General features: G+C 52.8%; 1 protein-coding gene across 1 annotated transcript in view; it reads right to left on the reverse strand.

The window, feature by feature from the left end:
• Window positions 1-1072: 1072 nt before the first annotated feature.
• The window catches only part of Nckap5l (NCK associated protein 5 like), a 37095-nt gene continuing 12996 nt past the window's right edge, over window positions 1073-25171 (reverse strand). Inside the window, exons 2-13 of the mRNA XM_038342909.1 lie at window positions 14787-14847; window positions 13224-13352; window positions 12805-12873; window positions 12681-12719; window positions 11927-12046; window positions 8244-8357; window positions 4770-7387; window positions 3232-3394; window positions 2994-3075; window positions 2377-2685; window positions 2152-2291; window positions 1073-1951 (exon numbers count right to left, since the gene is read on the reverse strand). Of these exons, the coding sequence (XP_038198837.1) occupies window positions 1742-1951; window positions 2152-2291; window positions 2377-2685; window positions 2994-3075; window positions 3232-3394; window positions 4770-7387; window positions 8244-8357; window positions 11927-12046; window positions 12681-12719; window positions 12805-12873; window positions 13224-13334 (3975 nt within the window). The 5' untranslated portion in view covers window positions 13335-13352; window positions 14787-14847 and the 3' untranslated portion in view covers window positions 1073-1741. The remainder of the gene's footprint in view (window positions 1952-2151; window positions 2292-2376; window positions 2686-2993; window positions 3076-3231; window positions 3395-4769; window positions 7388-8243; window positions 8358-11926; window positions 12047-12680; window positions 12720-12804; window positions 12874-13223; window positions 13353-14786; window positions 14848-25171) is intronic.

Genomic DNA, 25171 nt, shown 5'->3' on the forward strand with positions numbered 1-25171 from the left:
AGGGAGGAGAGCCATGGCGGGAAGGGCTGCCTCTGGGCATCGTCATGGCCCATGAGTCCTGGGACATTTCTCCAGTCAGCTCACACTGGCCCAGGGACCAAGGTGTACCTAGGATTTTCAAACTCCCAAGAACAGAGCCCAGGAGCAAACTGACTGGACCCTGGCGAGAACGTGGATGGATCCTTTGGTCTTAGCTTTGAAGGGAAAGAGATGAGACACGAGCCCACCACGCCAAACTATTTTCCAGAAAGGAATGGCCGCTTGAAGGCCAGGGGAGTTCTAACAGGAAGTGATGTAATACAACAAGCTTAAGGCAATAATAGGCCAAGGGGCAAGTCAGGAGGCCACAGACTTCCTTCAGCCCACTTAGGAAGAGGCAGGGACATGAAGACTGACAAACTTAATAAAACTGTTAACATCACCCTATTCTGGCTCTTGTTAATGTCTTCAATGATGACATCAACTAGGGGAAGAAGGGATAGGCCAGACATGGATGGACTGCAGAACATTCAGGGGGAAATAGCTGACAGAACCACCTGGTTTAGCACAATCTAATAGACAGGTGAGGAAGACCAAGGTTATAGAACGGCAGCTTTGGTGATGACGATCTTCTGGTCTAGCGCTCTGCAGCTTTGGGGGATGGTTTGCAAGCCACGAGAGTGCGAAGACAGCGTGGTGTAGCATTCCTACCAGGCTTGTCCCCTTTCTGCCTGGGCAGTTACTACCTGTTGTTCCCTCCATGTGAAGCCAGTGCGGCTGCTCTTCACCTGGCCTGTCGCCCAGCGGGCACACGGAGGTACTTGAGTGCACCATCAATCTCCTTCCCCATCTCTCTCCAAGGCTGCCCAGCCTTGTGCCTCCCTTGGCCTTGGGGGCCAAACCTCAGATCTAAGCAGGGCGTCGTTCACAAACCCCTAAGTCACCTCCTAGAGGACTAGCCACATTCTCTGGGTGAAAGGCAGGCACACAGCCTCATAAGAGCATCTGAGGTTCCCTCGACCTGCCCACCTGTCCACCTCGGGGTTATGTATAGGGAAGCTAGCAAGGCTAGCAAAAAGGGAGACACTGTCACAACAGTCACGGTGGGGAGAGGCCGCCACGTTTTATTAGGGTGCCGCAGAAGCAGAGGCTGGAAGCAGAGCAGCCGCTTTAAACGTCAGATAAATTAACTGCAGTGCGGGCTGGGCGTGGGGACCGGGCCAGGCGCTGTTATCTATGTGTATATATAAAAACAGATGAAGACAGACGAACAGACCCCAAAGATGTGGGGAAGGGAGGCAGCACCATTCAGACAGCAGGGAGGACCAGGGCAGAGAGAGAAGGCAATTTGTCCCCCTCACCCCCAAACTCCACAAGCCTGGGGCTTCCAAAATTGGCCCCATGGGGGCTTCTGGGGCAGGGTTGCAGCCAGGTTGGGCAGAAATGGCGGGCAGGAAGCCCAGCACCACAAGATGGCTCCACCTAAAGTGGGAGCTGGGACAAAGCAGTCGGGGCCCCCAGTCCCTCAGAGAAGAGCTTGACTCTGGCGAATTAAGGGACCAGGGGTGAGGTCTCTCCCTGAGCTGAGCATGGTTGTTTCATCCACAGCAGCAGTGGGGTATGCCAGGGACCCCTGTCACTTTTTATCCACCTTCTCCTTGGTCCCTTCACATGGAGCCTCACTGGCTCCGAGGCAGGGAGCATGAAAGCAGGCCCAGTCTGGGGTCCCCAGCTCTGGAGGAACTGGAGTGGGTGCAGTCCTTCAGCCCTGACTCCCACAGGACGACAGCGAGTCATAGAGTGAGTCACTTAGGGACTCGGAGGTCTCCAGCCCGGGAGCTCCCCCGCTGGCCACTCTGCCTTCCTCGCCCATGTCCGACGTGCTGGGGGTACGACTGCCCCCAAATGCTGGGCCCTGAGGCGTAGCTGTGCGGCTAGGCTCCAGGCTCTGCTTCCGGTCCACGGGCAGGGCCTAAAGAAGAAGGACCTGCTGAGAGGGCCACAGAGGCAGACTAGCGTTCTGACTATACACAGTCCTTCCAAGGTTCTGGGGAGCAAATGGGCCCTCGCTCCTGCATGGGCTGGCTGTAAGCACCTTACCAGGCATGTCTGCCTCCTAGTGTCACTCCCTCCTGACCCCAGACCCCTTTCTTTTTCCTTCTGGAAGCTTACCATGGTCCTAGGCAGGCCCTCCAGTTGTCGGGGTGGGCACAGGAAGGGGTCGCTGGAGCTGCCAGCTGCTCTGGTGTTGGGGAAGGTCCAGTTCTTGGCCAGCTGGACAGGTGGGGGAGGGCCTGGATCTTCACAGGGATCTGCCCAAGAGAAGGGGAAAGTGGCTGCATCTGCCCAGCGCTAAACATCTTCTTGATCATGTCCACTGCCTGCTAGGACACTCACCATCAGGACAGGTCTGATGGCTTCGGTGTCCTGAAGGAGCAGTGAGCAGTCCAGGAAAGGCTGGCATGCTGGGGTGCCGCCCACTCACCAGCAGCTCTTCAATGCCTGGCACCTCCCGCTCGAGTGTGTGGGCACGACGAGGGACTTTGGTGAGGGCTGGAGCCCGAGCTGGGGGTGCCCCTGGCGGGGGCTCTAGACGCAATGACTTGGTCTTGGGGAGATTTTTGCTGGGGGTTCCACTGCTGCCATGGTCTGGCGGGGGGAAGGTCCCGATGCCACTGTCCAGGGTCCGAGTCAAGGAGCCACAGGCTGTGGAGAGAGCACACAAGCATGAGACTCGGGCGCAGCCCTGCGCTCTCTCCCAGCTTCAGGCCACCCCACCCAGTCTTCTCGGCCCCAAAGGATGGTCTCACAGAACTCACCCCCACCTCTGCCACTCTCTCAGCTTGACACAGGTGCCCCTAAGGGCAGGGAGAATTATTCCTATGCAGCCACTGAGATCTACATCCCCAGCAGCTATGGCTGGGCACCAAGATGCCACTCAAGACCAGGCACTGCTGGCTCCGCTGGCTCCGCTGCAGTGACGGGCAGTGAGGAGGGAAGGGGACCCTGCTGACCTGTAAAGTGTGTGGTGGAAACTGGCTCAGCCAGGCTGTCCTCCGAGGGCATCTCTTCCCGCCTACCTGGCTCATTGCTGGGCTGTGTGGGTACAGAAGATACGGGTGTCCATTCCAGTGACTCCTAAGTCCCCCACAGTGCCTCTAGGGGTACAGGAGGCTGGGTGGTCGGCCCTATGCAGACTTCCAGGTGCCCAGGAAGCCAGGCCCTTGATGCAACCCCTGCTCAAGAACTTACCTTTCCAGAAGGTTTTCCGCAGCCCTGAAGTGGCCCTACCAGGCCATTCCGGGGTCCACAGGCAGGCCAGGGACTCTTGGGGTCAGTGGACGCTGGCTGGAAATCCCCATACTCAGGCTTGGGCTCCCGCCAGCTCTTGGGGGGCAGCTCCTTGCCATCCACCCTAGGAACAACAGCACAATGGACGTGAGGGAAATCGGTGTCTCCCAAGGCTTGAGGTGTTGAAAGGCACTGTTCCTAAGGAGGTATTAAAATGGAAATGCCGGGCAGGTGGCAGTGCTGGCACACACGTTTAATAGGCAGACGAATCTCCTCAAGGCCTGTCTGATCTACAGAGTGAGTTCCAGGATGGTTGGGCTACACAGAGAAACCCTATTTTAAACCCCATCCAAAAAGATGGAAACGTTGTCAGGCACAGTGCTGCACACCTTAATTTCAGCACCAGGCGAAGGCAGGTGGAGCTCTGAATTTAAGGCCAGTCTGGGCTACACAGGGAATTTCAGGACAGCCTACATATTGAGACTGTTTCAAACAGACAGACAAAGGATGAAGATGCTTCCAGAGGTAGGACCTTTCGGGAAGTGACCAGTATCAGGTATGGTCATTAGGGTACAGACCTGTGACTGGTGGCTTTCAGGAGACACTAACAGAGTCACATGTGCATACTCCCTATCTCAGTCCATGACACTTTGGGATTCTTTGGAAGCAGAAGGCAATCACCAGATATGACCCATGGATCTCTAGAACCATGGTCCAAAATGAAACTCTTTATAAAAGTAGTTTGTCTTAGATACGCATTTAATTAGTGATACAAAATATCTAATGTACCAGCCATGAACCCTCCAACAGAGCTGGTCCTAGAGAGGTACTTCCTGCCACCCATCCTGGGGAGACAGCCATATGGATGACCCCTCCTCCTGAAGCTTATGATGGGCAGGGTAGGGGAGGGGAAGCAGGGAAATAAGGAGGGGCAAGAAAAAACATGGGGGCCCAGCTTCAAATCTTCCCAGGGTCATCATGCCCTAGCGCAGTGGCAGGCCAGTTCACATACGGGACTAGATACAATAGTCCCGGCCTGCTGCCCTGGGGTTTCTGAGAACACGGTAGCCCAAAATGAAAGCCCTTCACAGGGCCTGAGTCCTTCATTCCTTTTACCCAACTGGCCTAGAAAGAATAAACTTTGTAAGTGGGTTCCCTTCCCTAAACCACTACTCCCTTAGTGGCAAGAGTCAAAGAGGTCTTTCTTGCCCTCTCCGAGGCAGACTTCCAGCAGCTTGGTTAGGAGCAGCCTTCAATTAGTGTGTGCAGGCACCTGGGGGGGGGGGGCAGGAATAGGGGAAGGAAGGTCAAAAGAGAGCTAGTCTTTCTGAGTCTGACACCAGTCAGCATGGAGGAGGAGGGTAGGGCTGTAAACCCCACACTTCTGAATCCTAACCCTCCTTCTTGGTCAGGGCACCAGCGCAGAGGCACTTCATTCCCCTTTGATCTCTGGGAAGCTCCAGAACTCTGGGTATCTCCCACCTGGTCCAGGCCCTCACCTGTTCAGGAGCTGCTGCATGAAGGTGTCTGCACCCTGATACATGCCCGCTAGCTGGCCTTGCACTTGCCCCAGACCTGTGCCGGGCACGGTGGCTGGGCCTGCAGGCCGTGGGCGGGCTCTGCTGCTCAGGTAGGCCTTCTCTTCCTCGAGGGCCCGGCGCAGGTCCTCCGCCTTGGCCATCAGTTTGGAGATGTTGAGACTCTCAGCCTCCAGCTTCCGGGCATCTGTCTTGATTTCTTTCCGGAGTGGGGAGCCCCCACCAGTCCCTTCCTTGTTCTTGGTAGCCTCTGTGCGGCGGTTCAAAGCCGGCAGTTTGCTCTTTTTAAGGCCAAACCAGCTGGCAATGCTGCTGGTGTTGCGGTGTTTGGCTTCGGAGCCTGGCATCCGTTCCTGACCCTGAAGCCGCAAGACATTCTCCTCAATGCCCTTCATCACCTTCTCCTCGATGGCTGAGTGTGGGGCTGGCCCTTCTGGGCACTGGCTTGGATCGGTGGGGCCAGGTACTGGGGATGTAGGCTGGCCAACGGTGCTGCTACAGTCTGCCCAAGGTGGGCCCTTCCCTTTGTCAGGCTTGGAGGTCTCCTTGGTGCCTAAGGGTGCCACGGGTCGGGGCGCCACCTTGGTGGGTGACTTGGAAGGTAGCTTTGTCGGGCTGCTATGAGGGCTCTTGGGCTTGTTCAGGCTAGGGGTTGGGGTTGGCACTTTTGCAGGTGTGCGGGGCACCTGGGGACACAGAGCCCCTGCCAGCCGACTCTTAGCTAGCTCCACTTTGGTGAGGCAGCTCCTTGGTGAGATGGGCTCCAGGTCCACTCGAGCACCCATGGAGTGGGAGGAGTAGACTCGGGCCCCAGGATCTGTCAGTCCCAGTTCCTGCTGCTTCAGGCTGTTTGTGCCTAAGGCCACCGCTCCCCTCAGGATGCCCTTAGCTTCTGGCTGTTCAAGAGGCCTCGTGGAGGGAGGCACGTCTCCAGTATTCTCGCCTGACCGCCCTAGTCCCCTGGCCTTCTCCGTGCCAGGCCGGACTGGCACTCCGTTCTTCTCTAGACCCAGAGGCCCCTCGGGGCCTGTCTTCAGTTTGCTAAGGGCTGCCAATCTGTCCCGCAGAGGTGTGTGGCTAGGATCACCAGGTCGCCGCCCTGATCCCTGGCCAGGCTTCTTGGATGAGCCGCCTGAAGTCCTGCGGCTGGGGTGGGGAGACTCAGAACCTGCCTTGTCCAGACCCTTCTCCTGAGGGCTCCCATATGGGCAGGGTTCTGAGAGGCCAGGGCTGGGAGCCCCAGGGCTCCTGAGGACCTCAGGGGCCTGGGGTACCTCCAGAGTCAGTTGTGAGTAGGCGGGCACCTGCAGCGGGGATGGAGGTGGCTCTGGGGAAGAGCTTCTAAAGGCGTTTCGGGAGAGGTCCAGGATGTTTTCAAAGCAGGGAGATGCTACTGGTCCTGGAGACAGTGTAGTGGGCACAGCTGACTGCGAGGGTCTGAACTGCACAGACTCTGGGACTGCAGAGCAGGGCGAAGGGCTGTTGGGCAGGCCCTGTGCCCCGTCTGGGGACAACTCTCCTCCACCCAGACCCCTGCGGGCCAGTAGCGGAGAGGGGCTACCATCTGAGCCACTGTTGCGACAGGGGATTCGAGAATTCCGGGGGAGCTGGGGGCTGAGTTGGGGGCCTCCTGGGCTGGGGACCTTCTCTGAGGCTGGAGGCAGTTTGAGAAACTTGAGACCTCTGGCTGGAGAGGGCAGAAGGGGTCCCTGGGCTTCCCCGGGAGAAGGGGGCCCAATTTGGAGCTTGCTTTTCACCTGAGATGAAGAGTGGGAGAGGCCAGGCCGTGAGCCCAGTGGGGCATCCCCTGCACCCATGAGCATGCTGAGGAAGGGAAGGGGCCCCTGGCCCTCTGAGGTAGCACCAAATCCCAGCCTGTTGACCTCTGGGGTACCCCCACCCCAAGCTGACTTCGGGAGTCCTTTGGACTTGGACAGCTGTGGGGGTCCTGGATCTGGTGAGGATGGCTTCCCAGCACCAGGGTGGTCACCATTGAGAGGGCCTGCAGCCCCAGCCAGGAAAGCCTGGAGATAAGTCTCCGTGTCTTCGAGGAGTTGGCCCAGGTTCATCTGCTTGTGGGCCAGGGCACCTAGCAGGCTGTCAGGGCTGGGTGCCTCATTGGGGTCGCCTGCTTCATCGGAAGAGGAGGAGGAGCTACTGCCTGGGGCGCAGTGTGGGCCAGAGCTGGGGCCCTGAGCTTGTGGGGGAGCCCTGCTAGGTGCCCAGGGTTGCCGGGTACCTCCATCTTCCCCAGAGCCCCCCAAGAGACGCTCCCAGTGCAGCAGAGCTCCTAGGCTCCCAGGGCCGAGCAGCAGATAGGGTGCCCAGGGTGAGGGCTCAGGCTGGGGTGGGCCACAGAGCTCGCCATTGATGGGCTCTGGGGAGCTGGGGCCCTGGCCTGGGGGCCGCCAGGGGGTGGCCGGTGAGCACGCGAGCAAAGGGTCAGTCTCCTCCAGGGCACGCAGCACCTCTAGAATCTGGGCTTTCTTCCGAAGAAACGGGGACAGGGCATCCAGTGCTGGGGGTGGAGTGGCTGGAGTTGCCGGGCCTCCTGGCCGCAACTGCTGTTCCCAACACACCTGGGGAGAGATGGCGTGGGAAGAGGCTGTGTGTAGCTGGCATGCAAGGCCCAGGCCTTAAGATACAAGAGCGTATCCTAGGGACAACCTCAGCTGGCTGTCTGTCCCACAAATGAACACAGAGCTCAGCTTCCTCGAGGCCAGCTGAGCCCTGCCTAGCCCAGCTGCTGTGCCTCATACTCGGAGTAGACCGGTTACCCCATGCCCAGCTTTCCAGCCCCACTGCTCTTCACCTTGCCAGGCCTGACCAGCTCCAGTTCTGACCTCTGTGTTTGTTCTGGGATGGAGGGAAGCCTGCCTGTTTCTCTGGCTCCGGAAAGAACAGACATTCAAGAGGAGGGTGTATCACAGCCAAGACCTAAGTCACTCCCGACCAGCAGGCAGGAGTGCCAGCAGAAGGGACCTGTGGATGACTCCATGACTCTTCTTGTTCTGGTACAGTACTTAACAACATGTACTCTGGAGTCAGAGGGATCAAGTCCAGGTCCCTTCATTTACATGACCTTCAGCAAGCCATCTGAGCCCTAAGTTTCGGGGTGTCTGCTGTGAAATGAGATAGTGATTACGCTTCACCCCAAGAGCCCCGAGGTGTCCTGCACAGTTGGCACCCGGCATGGAAGGGTCAGCAAGTGTGAGCGCTGACCCCGCTGCACGACCGCACACACTGGCTTGCAGGCCAGGGCTCGGGGAGGGCAGGCCTGTTTCTCTGGGTCTAAGGCTGACAGCTGAGGGCTTACACTTCCAGCCTGGACAGGAGTCTGCACATAGGAAACAGCCCCTCCCCTCAGACTTGCTAAGAGCCAGCAGTGGAGCCTCTAGTCACTCAGAAACAAGCGTCAACACCTGTTCCTCCTACCTCTCTTTGCCCAGCACAGTGTCCTAAAGGCAAGGAGGTGGCTGGTCCCTCAGCAGCATTCAGGGACGGGGAGGCTGGTGTTTCTGATGGTGTCTGGAGTGGGGTGAGTGGGATCTGCAGAAAGAATACATAGCTGTCATCAAGCCCTCACAGAGCCAGGCATCCCTACCTACCATGCCCCTCCAGAGATGTCTCCCAGTCAGGTAAGCTTAAAAGCAGGAGACCTGAAGACAGAACAGGGCCAGGTAGCATGGAAGTAGACTAGCACAGTGGATTTGGGTTGGGAGAGACGTCCTAGGGCCAGGACAGCAGCGGGTCTAACCCAGTGTGCCTATCTCAGCTACAGCACTACCTTGCTTTCCCGCTTACAAAGGAAACTACCATGAAGGCCCCTTCCTGTTCTGACCACCTAGGATCTGAGAATGCAGAGGTGGAAGGGCTTAGAAAATGAAGGCAGGGTGGATAAGATGGCTCAGTGGGTAGAGCGCTATGCAAATGACAGGACCAGAACTCGGATGCCCAGCATCCGTATGCATGCCAGGTGGGCCATGAGACAAAGACAGGGGCTCCCTGAAGCAAGCTGGCTACCTACACTAGCCAAACCATCCAGCTCTGGGGTCAAGTGAGATCCTATGCCTCAATAGAAGGCAGGGAGAGCAACTGAGGAAGACACACCAACCTTTGGCATCTACCTGCAAGTACACACACATACATGTGCCCATCCTTACACAGGCATGCATACCACACATATATAGACACACAAAAAGGACCAAACTAGAGAAGACAGGCTGAGCAGGGGAGACAGATCAGTAGGTAAAGTGCTTGCTATATAAGCATGAAGCCTAAAGTTTTTGATCCCCAGGACCCGCACACACACACATAAAGCCAGGCACAGTGGCAATGCCCTTATCCATTCTGGCTTGCAGTAGCAAAAGCCAGTGAAACAGTCTCTTTCTTTCCTGTGTTCCTCCGGGACAAGGTGGACAGCGTGCGAAGAATGGGTCACAACCAAGGTTGACCTCTGGTGTGCACGCTCACACATACACAGGAACACACACACACACACACACACACACACACACACAAAGAAAGCCATCATTCTGTGTTCCCCAGTGGTTTCATGTGCTGAATGGGAATGAGTCAGCTTTAACCCTTCACTCACTGTCTCTCACAGCCTTCAGCATCTGCCTTGCCTCTGGCCATCTGCAGCCCAGAACTTCCCGCTTCTGGCCTGGACAGTGCTTGGCATTCCAGTGAGTCCCCTAGACCCCATTTAGTGGCCCTCTAGTTTGGCACAAGGAAGCTAACACATCCTTTTCCTTGTGCTACAAAGCCTCCTCTCCTGGCCGTTGCCCACCGTAGATCTTCTCCCCTCCAGCCGGCGATTCTCAAGACAGCTGCTCCAGCTTTTGTCACCCGCGTCCTTTCACACACCCTTTGCTCTAGGCAAGCCGCCAGCGTGCCCCTGTCTAGTGTTCAGAAACGGGGGGTTCCTTCTGTCATTCTCCTTCTGACCTACACGCAGGCCCAATAGCATATCCTTATAGGAACCTTAAGTCTGGGGGGGGGGGGAGGAGTGATCTCTCACACGCGCGTGCACGTGTGCCTGCACTCATGCACATGTGCATGTCTGTGCTTTTCCTCAGGAGTTCATCACTGGGACCTGAGGCTCAATGAGCAGGCTAGTGAGTCCTAGGCTCTTCCTGTCTCTGGCTCCCCAGAGCTCAAATGAAAACTGCACGGTATCATGCCCAGCGTTTTACATGGGGCCTGTGGATTAAACACAAGCCCTAACATTTGCACAAGAGCAATAAGGCCACTGAATAAGCCGCCTCCCCAGGCCTCGGAGGCCTTCTCCGAGGGCTAGCTGTCTCCATACGGGGATAAGCGGTATTGCCACACCTGACCACAGCATGGCTGTCCACAGACTGCTCTCAGGAGTCTCATCCTTCCAGGGCCACACTCACCCTGCAAAGGATGTGACCCCACATGGCCTTGAGATGTGGTTCAGTTCCTCAGGCTTTGGCAAAGGCGTGGCTCACAAGAAAAGCTTCCTTAGTGTCTGCTGAACAGAGCGTTCACCCAGGAAAGCGCACCGGGGGAATCACATCAGCAATACAACTGCTGCCGCTTACTGACTTTCTGTGAGCCAACCACTATATATTATCTCATTTAATCCGGGCAACACTGTGTAACGTAAGCATTTTTATGCCCATTTGTAAGGGGGAAGCCTATAGTTTATCCAGTTTGATACTTTGCCCGAGGTCACACTTAGCTAAGAAGCAGTTCAGTTAGAAATCCAACCCCAGTTTAATCTGAGGCCAAGGTTTGTAATTTTCCATTGCATCATGGTAACTTGGAATAGAGAGATCTGCTGGACAAAACCCTCAGTGGTACCGGAGTTCATCTAGGTTTTCTAAAAACCTGACTTAAGGTTGCTCCCTGTTTCGTTATCAGTCACCGAAACTGAGGGAGCTTGGTGACAGTAGGTCTCGGGGTTCTGGGGGGTTCTGCCCGGCAGTGACATGGCAGGGCAGGAACAACTGCAGACTCTCCCCTGCTGGTGGGGCACATTTCGGGGGTTAGGCTCTAGGCTGCATTATCCGGCAAGATACACAAGTTCAGACAGACAGATAGACACGGCTCAGCTCCTCCCTGCTAAAGTCCTTCTTTTCTTGTCAAGATGGGGAAGGGCTGGTTGTTCCTCAGAAATGACCTGCTGCTCTCCTTGACTTCCAGATTGCTCTTTATCTTCTCTCTGTGTCTCACCCCATCTATGGGGTCCCTGATGGGTGGCACCAGTGACAACTGAACCCAGGACCCATGCACAGAGCCTTCCACTGTTCCCAGGGCAGGCAGGACCCAGGCTGCCAGCAGAAACCACTGCCTCTGAAGGTACGAGTCAGAGGCCAGTGTGTGCAGCCATATACATCTGGTTACCAGGGTGAGGAGCCTTTCTTGTCCTCTCTGTGACACGAAGCCACGGGTTGTTTACGCTTAGCCCTGCCCTAGCCCTGGCCAGGAAGAAGCCATGTCGGTGGCCACAGGGCCTATGGAGCTAGAAATAACTGCATCTGTAGCCTCCATCCAATTCTCCACACAGGGCTGGAGCAAGTTTGAATTTTCTCTGTCAATAAGAAGAGGTACACTGGCCAGGTGATGGTGGCGCACGCCTTTAATCCTAGCACTTGGGAGGCAGAGGCAGGCAGATCTCAGTGAGTTTGAGGCCAACCTGATCTACAAAGCAAATGCAAGTTCTGGGACAACCAGGGCTACACAGAGAAACGACGGCTCAAAACCAAAAAAAAAAAAAAAAAAAAAAAAAAAAGGAAGGGGGTTCCCTGAGAGTGAGGGCCAAATTTATAATCTCAGTACTCAGGAGAATTGCCTCAAATTAAGGTCAGCCAGGGCTAGACTGAGAATCTGTTCAACAACAACAAAGATGCTGGCTGGCTGGGTAGGGAGAACCTCGGAATGGGTAGCAGCTAAGTTTGTAAGGGACTCAGTGAGTTTTCCCTCAGCTAAGGTAGTCTGTTAATCTGGGTAGGCCTTCCCTGCATGGCCCTGCAAGCCCCTGTGCTGAGAACAACTCATGCCCTGCTCCTATGAGGTGAGCAGAATGGAATGCTGATGCCAACAGGGTCGCAGACGCTGGCTACAGGGAGAAAGAAGCATTTGCCCACCTGAGGGAGGGAGTTGGCCGTGAGCTGCAGCTTTTGCTGTAATAGTGTGCTCAGCATCTGGTTCTGTCGCTCCAAGTCAAACACCCTCTTCTTCAGCTTGATACACTCTTCCCGCAGGTCCTGTCCACCCAGGAGGTACAGGAAGCAAGGGTGGGGAGGCAGGAGAGGAACCGTGAAATGAGCAGGTCTCAGCCCAGTCAGCTGTATTCACGGCTACAGCTCTGGGGACCAGTTCTCTAGGTTTACTATTCTAATGAACCATAAAGGCCAGGGTCTCTGTCCTTTTCACCATTTCTGGGGCTGGCTTCCTCCCGCCTAGAAATTGTGTCAAAGAAAGGTCATAAGACATGGAAGACCCTGAAGTCAAAGGGCTTCATGGTACGGTTATCCACAGCAAATGTTTCCAGGCCACTGGGCCTCGTAGCGTCAGCACCGCTCTGAAAGCCATCCCAACCTAGAGAAGCCAGCGGGCTCAGGCTAAGGGAAGGCGCCGAGTCCAAATCAAAGTTCCCACAGTTCAGAGACCAGATCTGGCCTTACGTACCCCCTTGTCTCCTGGTAAAGAAAGATGGTCCTGCCAGAGGCAGCAGAGAGGGACCAGGTGGAGGGAGAGCCAATGTAGCTCTTTCCTCTAGTCCCTAGTGAAGACTTAGCTGAGCAGGCCCCTGGAGTCCAGGATAGCCCTCCTGACTACATCCTGGGTCTACCTCGGGGCGGATGGGTGGGAGTATGAGATGGTTCTTGAATCACTCACCTTCTGGTTCAGTAGTGCCTGGACCACGTGGTTGGCAACCTGGAGACAGAAAGCCCAGAAGCTGAGCTGGCATCGTGTCTACCCATGCCCATCCCCAGCACTGTCCTTTGGCATACCCACAGACCTCATCCAGACAGCGTTCGTAAGTCTCCCGCTGGTTCTCATTGGCCTGGGCAAGTGCTGAGTTCTCTGCCTACAGGGGTAGGAGGAGAAGGGAAGTGTTGGAGCTCTTTCTTACCATGGGGAAAGGGATGCTTTGCCTTGTCCATCAACTGGGCCTAGGTCACCTGACTGTTGTATTCAGTAGTCTCTGAGACCACCATTTTCCCTGGAGTCAGCAGGGCCATAAAAGTGAAGGGGTGGGGAAAGACACTTGGGGTATAGGATAGTTCACCCCTTTGCACGCATCTCCTTTCCAAGCTGCTCAGGGGAACTGCACTAAAGCACCCAGCCTCCTCCAGCTTGGCAAGCCCTGGGTGGGCAGCCCTGACTCCCCAGGGTCCTGGCCAGCATGACTGCCCCACACTGCCCGCCACCACACACCTCCAGCTCCTGAAGTCGGTGCAGAAGCTCGTGGCAGGAGCCTAGCTCCATGCTGCTGTCATCACCAGCCGCTGGCTTCAGGCTCCCAGTGCCTACGCCCGGCTGCTCCATCGCCTTGGGTGTCAGGCCCTGGGAACAAGAGAGCAAAGCCCTGGCAGGCTACTCACAGGCAAGAAGAGAAATAAAGAGGACAAAACTCTTTGACCTCTGTTACACTGCGACAACGAGACAGCTCAAGTCAGGCTGGTGACCCGTTTGCTCCTGGGGCAGAGGCTAAAGAAATCTCAGTGTCCCCATACCCTGCCTAGGGGCCTGAACCTCAAATTTTCCACTAGGATTCACCACAAACTGGCAACTCAATCAGCTGCCCTGTGACTCAATGTCCCTGGTTACAAACTAACACCAACTTCAACTAATCTTATCCGCTGTTGACACATAAAGATTAACTCTGCCAAGGTGATTTGAAAGGTAAAGGCCGGATGGAGACATGGCTCAGCAGTTAGGAGTGCTGACTGCTCTTCCAGAGGACCGGGGTTCAGGTCCCAGCACCCACACAGCAGCTATGCTGTCACCTCCTCGACACAGTGGAAAGTATCCTGTGTCCCCCCAACACTGCCTCTTCTAAATGGCCCAGGTACTGAGAGAGCTTAAAGCCCGGCCACTGGTCCCATTGCACCAGCTGCTTTGCAATGGGGCCTCTCTGCAGCCGCCTCCTGCTGCTGCCCAACAGCAGGTCTTCCCATTGCTGCCTGGGCTCTCAGGGCCGGTCTGTACTTGGTGCTGCTCCGGCAGTTCTGTAATGGTCCCCTGACCAAGGTTTCTGAGCACAGGGTACAGCACTTCCTTCCCTGCCCAAACTCACACTGTCCTTGTGAAATCTGGCATGCAGTAGACAGGCTGAAGACAAGAGACTAGTCCACCCTGGGCTATACAAACACAGCAGAGCTCTGACTAGCAGTGTGCCGTGTGTTCCTCCTGTCCACGAGGCTCTTGCCATTGCTGTTAGCTTTAAAGGCCAAGTCTTCATCTCTCACCTGAGTCCTACCATTTTACGGCTTAACAATGAAATGTGCCTCCCCCCCCCCCCCCCCGGGCTCATCTTGAGCATGCAGTCCCTGTCTGGTGGCAGTGCTCTGAGAGCCTATGCAGTCTTTAGGACCTTTGGAGGACACAGCTCAGTCCCTGCGCTCACCCTCCCCACTTCCTGGTCAGTAGATTGTGAACAATTTTTAGCTCACACTTTTGCCACCATATGAAGCCACTCTGCACTGTCCTCTTTGCCAAAAGTCAAAACTCCTCTCCCATTAAGATGTTCCTGCCAGCTGTTTTGGACCCAGTGACACCAAAGTCGTGGGGAACCTTAGTGGGAAGGGGCTCCATCGCTTCCTCCTTAACTGATTAAAGGCCCCATACAAGGGAATTAGAAATTGTGGATCACAGAAGAGGGAGGACCTCAGCGTCCAAACTCGCTCTCCTCCGCACTGAGGCACAGTGCCGCCTTTCTGACTCCCAGCCCTTTCTCCAGTCTCTCTCACCGGCACGCACAGGCCTCAGGCTACTCACCGGTCTCTGTCCCTCACCCAGGCTGGCACCCTCACTCTGGCAGCCAGATCAGTCACCTCACCTGTAGAGAAAACAAGATGATGTGAGCGATGCCCTCTCTTGGTACTTGTGGGCAATGGCTTCGTGTCAGGTAGAGGGCACAGCTGCACACAGACAGCCCTGCCATGCCGCTTTCAAAGCTTCTACCTCATGGACAACACAAGGCACAAGACAACACGAGGGGCTGACTCTACACAGAGGTCTTAGCGGCTTTCTCAGGGTAAAGGATCTGCCACAGTCACATGACTGGTCCACACAGCACACTGGACAGGCATGGATGCCCCCTCCTTTGTGTTCTCAGCTTTACTGTCAGCTACATGGAACAACTTACATGCAAACTCTGCCCAGCCCTGGGAGCACAGTAGGAGAACCTGCTGTATTCCTGGAGTTTTACAGTGAGGCTGGCTTGATACTGACCCCAGAGAATTCCTTTCCTGGCTTGAGAAATGGGGATAGGGCTACTCAGTACAAAGGGCAGACAGAGGACACATGAGGTAATGGACGGTGTTCCGCAGAAACTCGCTGGACACTTCCAGCACACCATGTGCTCATCAGGCAGTCCAAAGCCTGCCGTGACCTTGGGCTCATACACAGTAAGCCTGAGTTCCGGGCCCTCCGCACTCGAGTCTTAGATGCAGGGCATCTACACGTTTTAGGTGCTGCCTGGCCTGGCCTGCTCTGCCCTCGGAGGACCTTCCCTTTGAGTCCCTTAGTATATATAAGGCTCTGTCTTGTACACTAGAAAGAGGCAGCTGACAGTTTTGAGGGTAACAAGCAAAGGAGAGAAGCCTTTCTGATGGTTTCTGGGCAGGGTGGGGAGGGCAGTGCCAGAGGCCTTGGGGCACGCCAGGCAAGTCTCTGCTGCTGAGCTACAACCCCAGGCCCGAGAAGTCTTCCTTCTTAGCTGTATGCATGCATTCCCAAGTGAGCAGAGAAGAAAGAGCTATGTAACACTTATTTTTAACACTGCACAAGAAAATGCACAGTACTGGCAGCTGGAGGGATGGCACAATGGTTAGGGGCACTCGTTGCTCTTGTAGAAGACAGGTTGTTTCCAGCACCCATATGATTGCTCATAAGCACCTGTAACTCTAGTTCCAGGGGGTTCACCACCATCTCCTGACCTTCAAGGGCACTGCACACACGTGCAGCATTTACACAATGCAGGCAAAAACATTCACACACATAAAATAAACATAGTAAGTCTTTAAACAAATAAAGCCCTTTGTTATTCTAACATTGTCAAATGAGCTGAGTATAACTTGATTTGCTCCCGACATTATCTCATTTGATATATTTAGAAATGGGGGCCTGTGAAAAACGAGAACAACTTTAAGAAGTATTTCCCTTCCCACACACATGTAAGGGTTAAGACTCAGAAGGCCCCAGGTTACATTCACCCTTCGGCAGTTCTGCGCTCATGCCTCAACTCTGGTGTCTGCAGCATACCCCAGTCTGTGGTCCTGATGCCCAGGGGTCACCAGCTTTCCCCTCTAGCTTGCACTCTTTGTCTCCTCCATAGCAACACCCAGGGAAGAGCAGCTGGCACGTGTGCACACATCTGTGCACTGGGATGGCGAACGAGGCAACTGGGATGAACTGGACAGGATCCAGCGTCCAGAAATAAAGCTAAAGCTAGCGAAGTCCAACAACTTGTGCTCTTTACACAAAAACAAAACCCAGAAGAGAACAAAGGTAATTTACTGGGATATCTCTTCATAAACGATTAGGAAGCATCCCAGGCAGGAGTGAGGGCCAGAACTTGAGGTCACTACAGTTTATCTGATGAAGTAGGTGGAGACCCATATACCCCAAAGGCAACCAGCACCCCTCTCCAAATATGAACCCTGCAGACGAAGAGGCAGGGGTCGAGTTCCACACGGATAGACCGGATGACCTGATGTTTCATTTTTTTTTCTCTTTAAGATTTATTTACTCAGTGTTCTGTTTTGCGTGTATGCCTGAACACCAGAAGAGGGCACCAGATCTCATTACAGATGGTTGTGAGCCACCATGTGGTTGCTGGGAATTGAACTCAGGACCTCTGGAAGAGCAGCCAGTGCTCTTAACCACTTCAGCCCCAACCTGACGGTTCTAAGATAAGAGTGATAGTCTCTCCTGCAGCTCTCTGCAAGTATTAACACAAGGAAGACCGCGAGTCATTTCCTCTGTGGGAGAAACGCTGTTGTTCCCTTCCCAGAGGCCTTGGCAACTCAGGATGGTGTCTGTAGGCTTCCAGCAGCAGAGAGCAGGGAGCTGTCAGCCCGCTCTGGGAACGGTCATGGGATAAGCCCTGTGCTTAGCCTTGGTGGTGAGAAGAAGCGCATCGGTACCTATGTGTGGAGCCAGAACGCAAGCAGAATACTTTTTTAATTGTAGTTACTACATTTGTGTATAAGTGTGAGAGCAGGCTGGAGCGTGTGCCATATCTCACACTGCAGGGCAGTGCATAACTTGTGGGAGTTGGTGCCCTCCTCCTACCATGTGGGCCTAGGTTGGCAGGCTTGGTGGGAAATGACTTCACCTGCCTTGAAGGTGCCAGAGCTGAAGGTGTGTAAAGAGATAAGTGTGGGGGCACAACCCTGGAACACTTGAGAGTTTAGGCAGATGTATCATGAGTTCAAAATCAGCCTGGCTGCATCCTGAGAGTCATTTATTCTTGAAAACTTTTAAAGATTTTTTTCCAAGAAACTTCCTCTGGCCCTCTGGGGAACATATTATCTCCAGGCACACACCAAACTCAAACAGGAACTCTGCTGACAACAGTCGCATTAAGACCAGAGACTGTATGGGATGTCACTGTGCCTCTGGGGCCAAGCAGGCTCCTGCTGCCTTGGGTCCCAGGATTTCTCACATTCACCACAGGGTTCCACAGCACGTCAGAAAGGCTGTATCTGATCACTCCCTGCCAACCAGGCTGGGGGGGGGGGGGTAACAACGAGGCAGCGGGGTTTGGAAACTCTTAGCTTGAACTGGAAGCTTCTGAATTGCAAACAGGAGGCCCCTACTCTCAAGATGGCTAATTCCCAGGAAGTGACCTCAGTGGAGAGGGAACGAAGGGAGCTCTCAGGCAGCAGGAGACAGGGAAGGGGAAACTGGACTAGAGGCGTCTGGTCAGCCAGGTGTGTGGCTCACACCTGTAATCTTGACCCTGAGGTAGGAGGACAGCTGGGAGTTGAAGGAGAGCCTGGGATATGAAGTAAGATACACCACAGCAGCTTAGATCAGAGTGAAAACCAAAGATAAATAAATGAAACAAAAACCTCAAACCCAAAGGTATGCTGGCTCATGCCCTGTAATCCAGGGATTGGAAGAGAGGGGCAAGAGATTAGACCAACCTGGGCAAAAGGAAACCCGGCCACAGACAGACAAAGAAATGACTGGGTAACCTGGGGACTTTTCTCGGTGAACTGGGTCATGGTTACCTCTAATCGGTCATGAAACCGCCCTTACCTCCCAATTCCAGTGCCAGGTCTGGTGTATGCAAAGCCTGGCCTCCCTTTAAATCTAGGAGGTCAGGAGTTGTGCACCTCAGGTCTCGCCATACTGGCCTTTATCCAGCCAAGGAAAGCGGAGGTCTGTGCCCCCCCCCCCCCGTCCTCTTTTTCTCTAGTCAGGGCCTGAGTCTCAATCTCTCTCTCTGTCTCTCTCTCTCTGTCTCTCTGTCTCTCTCTCTGTGTCTCTCTGTCTCTCTCCTCTCTCTCTCTCTCTCTGTGCGCGCACAGTGTGTGTGTGTGTGTGTGTCTCCTCACCTGGGCCATCAGCCAAGGCCTTCTGGCCCTGAGGAGCCCCTCATTTCCCAGCTGTTCCCCCAACGGTCCTCCTGGGAGAAAAGCCAGGGGCAGGCGGTGGGGGCGGGGTGGGCAGCTGCAGCAGGAAGGCAGAGATGGGGACTTAAATAAAAGAATCCTCTGGGACACCAACCAGCTCAGCTCCCTGCCAGCTGCTTTCTGGAATCCCAGCCTGTAACACCCAGGAGTTCACTTGTCAACAGCCAACCTTGGCACCCACAGCAAGCACACAGCAAGCTAAGAGGAGCCCTGGGCTGCGGAGGGTGTAAGCAGGGATACGGCAAGACCTGAGAGGGTCCACGTCATCTCTGGCCCAAAGTACCCAAGACCTCCAACTAGAATTGGAACTGGGAAAGAGGGCAGACAAGAGTGTTGTCCTGTCCCCGTCATCCCCCGCGGCCTCCACAACAAGTGGTACAGAGACACAGTGGTCCTTCTGCAGTGATGTCTACCACAGAGGTGTAAGTTCTTCCAAACTCAACTCAAAGCAGGACCAGGCCTACCCTACTAGGCAGGATGGCATGTTATTAGCCCCCTGAAGTCCTCTGGATCTCAGTAGGCCTCATCTCTGCTCAGAGCTCTGCTGTTCCCTGTCCAAGGCATAACCAACAACAAAAATAGCAGCTGCTGGAGGTGGGGCGAGGGAAGGGGTTTCCACACAATGGGTTTATTTATAGGACCACACACCAGGGGCTCAGCAGCCAAGCAGCCTAGGCCCCACTCCCAAAAGGCCAGCCAAGAGCCTGCCCAGCCCAGCTAAGGAGATGGGAAAAACCTCAGACCCGAAGGCAGGGGCATAGCCTAGCCCAGCTCCACAATTTAGTAGCTTTAAGGCGACAATCTCTCAGGAACAAGCCCTTTCCCACTACAAGGAGACTGTTCTAGAATAGTGACTCACAAAAACTGGCCTGGGCATCCTGAAGCCCTGTCAAGCAGTCCACAAGGTAAAAACTATTTTACAGTAAGAAGACACTGTCTACCTTACTTCCTGGCCTTCTCTCTTAAGGGTCTCCAGTAGCGTTTCCCAAAGACTGTGCAGCCACTATGACAACGACAATGACAATGGAAGCGGATGAGACGCTCTGCTCTCTACCAAATCAGACACAGATTTGCAAAAATTGATAAAAACTGATATCCTCCTTTTTTGTTTCAGAATATAATTGCTTTTCATAACATATCACTTTTATTATTTCTTAAATTTTTATTTTACTTTGACTTACTGTTTTTTGTTTATTTTTGGAGACAGCCTTGGCTGGGTTACGGTACTGTGAAATATTATTATAACTAGGAAAAGATGCATTATGTTTATTTATGCTGCAGAATATTACTTTAACTGTGTAAAGGTGTGTTACTTTTGCTGCATTTGCTTAATGATGTAAGAATGTGTGTTTAATTATGTAAAGATGTGTTGCATCTGTTTCACCTTGACTGCCTAAGGCACTTGATTGGACTAGTAAAAAGCTGAATGGCCAATGGTTAGGCAGGAGAGGGCAAGGCAGGGCTGCTACACAGAGAGAATAAACAGAAGGAGAATCTAGGCTCAGGAGAGGAAAGAGGGAGAGAAGGAGAGAACAGGCAGCCCCCAGCCAGCCATACAGAAGCAGTGAATGTAAGATATACAGAAGAAAGATAATAAGCCCCAAGGCAAAAGAAACAGGTTAATTTAAGTTAAAAGAGCTAGCTAGAAACGAGCTAAGGCCGAGCATTCAAAACTAATAATAAGTCTCATTCAAAACTAATAATAAGTCTCTGTGTCATAATTTGGGAGCTGGTTGGTGGCCTAAAAGAAAAAGCCTGGTACAGGGTGGAACTTGCTCTGTAGACCAGGCTGGCCTTGAACTCAGAGATCTGTTTGCCTCTTGAGTACTGGGTCTAAGAGTCCAGCTAGGTTGCTGTTGCTGTCAATTATTATATTTTTTTTCTCCTCCCACTCCCCATCTCTCTCTCCTTTCCTCCTTTTGGTGCATGTGTGAAGATCAGCACTGACTACCAGAAGTAGCTGTTTCTCTTCTACCATGTGGTCCTGGGTATCAAACTCAGGTCATCAGGCTTGGTGGCAAGTGTCTTTACATACTAAACCTTCTTACTAGACCTGATTTTACATGTACTTAGGGAGCATGCATGCATGTGGAGGGCAGAGGGCAACTTCTGGGAGTCAGTTCCCTCCTTCCCCACCAGGTTTCCAGAGATCCAACTCAGCCTTAGTGTCAAATCCTTTACCAGGACAAGCATTTTACTGTCTTAATTTTTTTATATAATTTATTTACTTGTGCTCTATTAGCATGTGTGATATGTGAATACCATTGATTAATAAAGAATCTGTTACAGCCAGTGGCTTGGCAGAGTAGAGCTAGGCAGGGAAAACTAAACTGAATGCTGGAAGAAAGAAGGCAGAGTCAGGGAGACACCATGTAGTCATCAAAGGGGAAAGACGTAGAGCTGACAGCTGTAACCTTGCAGGTAAGCCACAGTCCAGTCACATGGTGATTGATAGAGATGGGTTAATTCTAGATGTAAGAGCTAATTAGCAATACACTTAAGCTATTGGCCAAACAGTGTTGTAAATAATATAGTTTCTGTGTGATTATTTCAGCTCTAAGGGGCCGGGAACAAACGAGCAGTCTTCCACTTCTCATGTGTGCCTGAATGACAGAAGAGAGCACTGGATCCCATTATAGATGGGAGTAGCCATTATGTGGGTGCTGGGAATCGAACTCAGGACCTCTGGAAAGTCAGTCAGTGCTCTTAATTATTGAGCCACCTCTCCAGCCCCCACTGGCCTTATTTTTAAGAGAATTAAATAAATATTTGAAACCCTTAGTTCTAACAAAGCACAGGAAGGTTGGCGAGAGGTTAGAGTGGGCTCTTCCCTGCTGCTTCCTGGATACACATTTCTATCCTGCCACAAGTCTAAAACCAACAGTCTGAATGAATTTAGAGACTAAATAAATAAAAGCATAGAGTTCATACACCAAAAGGCTTGAGAATCACATTTGGTTGTTTTATCCATTTCATCCTACTTTTGCAGTGCTGGTGACCAAACAAAGGGATGAGCACTCGACCAGCTGGGCTGCTGCACAGCCCCTGAGCATCACCTGTCCAGGGCAGAGAGGAAAAGCTCAGTTTACTACTGTTACCACTACCTATGGGGGGGAATGATGGCTAATCTGAGAAAGTAAGCTCTATCTATCTATCTATCTATCTATCTATCTATCTATCTATCTATCTATCTATCTATAATTTTACAGTAGCTGAGGCTGGCTTGAACTCCTAATCCTATCCTCCCACTTCCCTAGTCAAGGGATTCCAGGGATACAGAAGCCAAGCTCAGACTGAATCAGTTTTGAAGAGCCACTAGTAGCTGAGGACTTTAGGTCCACAGGAAAGGGAAAGGAAAGGACAGACACACATTCCTTTGCTTACCTACTCTTCTCTGCCCCGACCAAAGGAGTCATTTTAGCTGCGCCTGGGCCCTGCCAGCTACCCATCAAGGCCTCCAGCAGGAGTTGGTCTCATCACCATTCTTTCTCCACCTTCCTCAGACTTCTGTCAGCTACCCATCCCGCATCCCCAGAGGGTAAAAAGCCAGCAGCAGGCTAATCTCTTATCTCCTGCCATGACATTTCCTCTAGTCCTGTAAGAATCTTCTCACCAGGCATGGTGGCACACATCTTTAATCCCAGTGCTCCAGAGGGAGAGGCAGGAGGATCGACCGGTCTCTAAGAGCTCATGGCTAGCCTGGTCTACACACTTGAGTTCCAGTCCACAAGGACTACATGTCTCAAAACAAATAACAAAGGAATTCTCCCTACCTACTCATCACCTAGAGTAAGCAGTAAAAGGTGGGCCCTCTCAGACTAAGTCCCTCTCAGAATTAAGCTGCAATGAAGACTCCCAGAGCAGAAAAGCTGCAAAGAGGGCTGAAGAGATGGCTCAGTGGTTAAGAGCACTGACTGCTCTTCTAGAGGTCCTGAGTTCAATTCCCAGCAACCACATGGTGGCTCACAACCATCTGTAATGGCATGCGGGCATACATGGAGGCAGAATGTTGTATGCATAATAAATAAATCTTTTTTAAAAAATATTTATTTATTTATTATGTATACAATATTCTGTCTGTGTGTATGCCTGCTGGCCAGAAGAGGGCACCAGACCTCATTACAGATGGTTGTGAGCCACCATGTGGTTGCTGGGAATTGAACTCAGGATCTTTGGAAGAGCAGGCAATGCTCTTAACCTCTGAGCCATCTCTCCAGCCCCATAATAAATAAATAAATCTTTTTTAAAAAAAAAAGCTGCAAAGATGCAGAGACCAGAGAGGCTGCCGGGAAGCAGAGAGCAGTCAGCTGCTTGCAGAGGGTTAAACCCTGAGGCACCTGGAAGGGACACTTCCCACCCTGCTGAGCTTCTTGCAGGTTGTGCAGTGTGCTCCAGGTTCCCAACTCTGCCAGCTGTCACTCATGCTGGGGTCGGCTCCCTTGAGGGAGTTGTCTGAGGCATTTCTGCTCCTGTAAGTAACCCCAATAAAACTGAGTGCTTCACCAAGTTGGGCCTTGGTGGTATCCATACTCTGGTCTGTTGTGGGTTCCCTATCTGGGGCAGATAGATGTGTGTGTTGGCTCTCCAGAAAAAGTTTTGTCATACAAGACCAAGTTTCTTTAAAAAGAGAGAGAGAGAGAGAGAGAGAGAGAGAGAGAGAGAGAGAGAGAGAGAGAGAGAAACACTGCAGCAAAGAACAAAACCAAAACTAATAGACAGCTGCTTCTCACTTGCGTATTCTTGTCCTGAGGAGCAGCATCATCACAACAGCCGATCCCACCAGCCTTTCCCAATCCTGACTGCTCTCCTGTTCCTGTCCTTACAGTCCACCCATTCACAGGTGCATGCTGGGCTTGGGGGTGCACCATCCTGGCATGCTCGGAGGACACAGATGAGGGGATATCAAGCTGAAGGCCAGTCTGAGACGAGACCAGCCTCAAAGAACATCTACGGATTACAGCAAGTACAGACGATTCAATGGGGTTCACTAGGGTAAGTGCGCTCATAACATCCATTTTAGGGCATCCTTTACTCTTGCCTTTCTCCTTAGCAGCTTCCACCGGTCCAGCCCCGGGGAAGCCCTGTCTGTCTTCTGTCTTCATGGTTCCTTATTCTGGAGCTCTTGCTTGAGTGGAGTCTCACAGTGAGTGGCCGCCTTTCACCCTCCGCTCACCTGTGTGGTCACGGCTCAGTCTGCGTGCACAGCCCCGTTCCATCTGTCTGTCCACCTGGAGGTGAGCACTGGCATGCCTTCACTCTTGCCTAATATGAATCAGATAACCTATGGGTACTTTTGTGTTCTCTTAGGAATCCACAGAATTGCTGGTCCACGGACCTAGGTCTAGTTGTCCGAGGAAAGACCTGACCGTCTTCCAAAGCAGACACTGCTCACATTTCACTGAAGGACAAGGATCGTGGCTTCTTCACAATCTCACCACTTGTTACCTGGTTTTCCTTCGTTCTTCCTTCCTTCCTTCTCTTTTGAGACAGAGGTCTCTGTAGTTTTGGAATCTGCCCTGGAACTTGCTCTGTTAGACCAGGCTGTCCTCGAACTCACAGAGATCCATTTGTCTCTGCCTCCCGAGTGCTGGGATTAAAGTCGTGGGCCACCACTGCCTGGTATTACCTGGTTTTTTAACCCTAGTCACTCCTGACAGTGCGAACTGGTGTTTCACTATGGTTTTGAGAGTCTTGCTATAGCTCTGGCAGGTCTGGAACTTGCTGTGTAGACCCTGGCTTTGAATTCACAAGAAATCCTCCTGCCTCTGCCTTTTGAGTGCTAGGATTAAATACACAATCCACCATACCAGTTCTTCACTGTAGTTCTGGTTTATAATTCTCAGGTGGTTTACAATGTTGGTCATTTCTTACGGGTCCCCTGCCCCAAGATTTAATTGTTTTATTTTATGTCTGTGGGTGTTTTCCTGCACGTTGAGTTTGTATATCACATGTGTGCAATGCCCGGGGAGGCCAAAAAGAATCAAATCCTCTGGAACTGGACTGGCTGTGAGTCATCATGTCGGTGTGAGCCACCATGTAGGTGCTGGAGACTGAATCTGGGTCCTCTGGGAGAGCAGCCAGTGACAGCTGAGCCATCTCTCCAGCTTCCCATATTCAAAGTCTTATTTGATCCTCTGTTCATTTCAAAATGGGTTTTCTAGACATCAGTGTTTACATGCCCTAGAAACACACATTTCACCCCATTCTGTGGGAGAACAGTTATTTCCCCGAGGGGATCTTTTTGGTCCTGGACTTGTCTCAGCTTTCCAATTCCTCATATTATTCTGTGCGCGTGTGCATGTGTGCATGCTTGTGTGTGTTTGTGTGTGTACACTTAAAAGATACAGTAGCATGCCGTTGGTTCTCTTTAGCAGAACAATTTTTAGAAGATGAAATCATAGAATTTATTCATATCCAACCAGCTTTCCTACTGCTGTCCCAGAACCCCACAGAGGACATGGCAACTCTAAGTCCTGCCCCGCCTTTCGGAACCTGGACACTTTAGAAGGTAACTGG

This window comes from Arvicola amphibius, chromosome 9 (genome assembly GCF_903992535.2).
Source record: "Arvicola amphibius chromosome 9, mArvAmp1.2, whole genome shotgun sequence".
Taxonomy (NCBI): Eukaryota; Metazoa; Chordata; class Mammalia; order Rodentia; family Cricetidae; genus Arvicola; species Arvicola amphibius.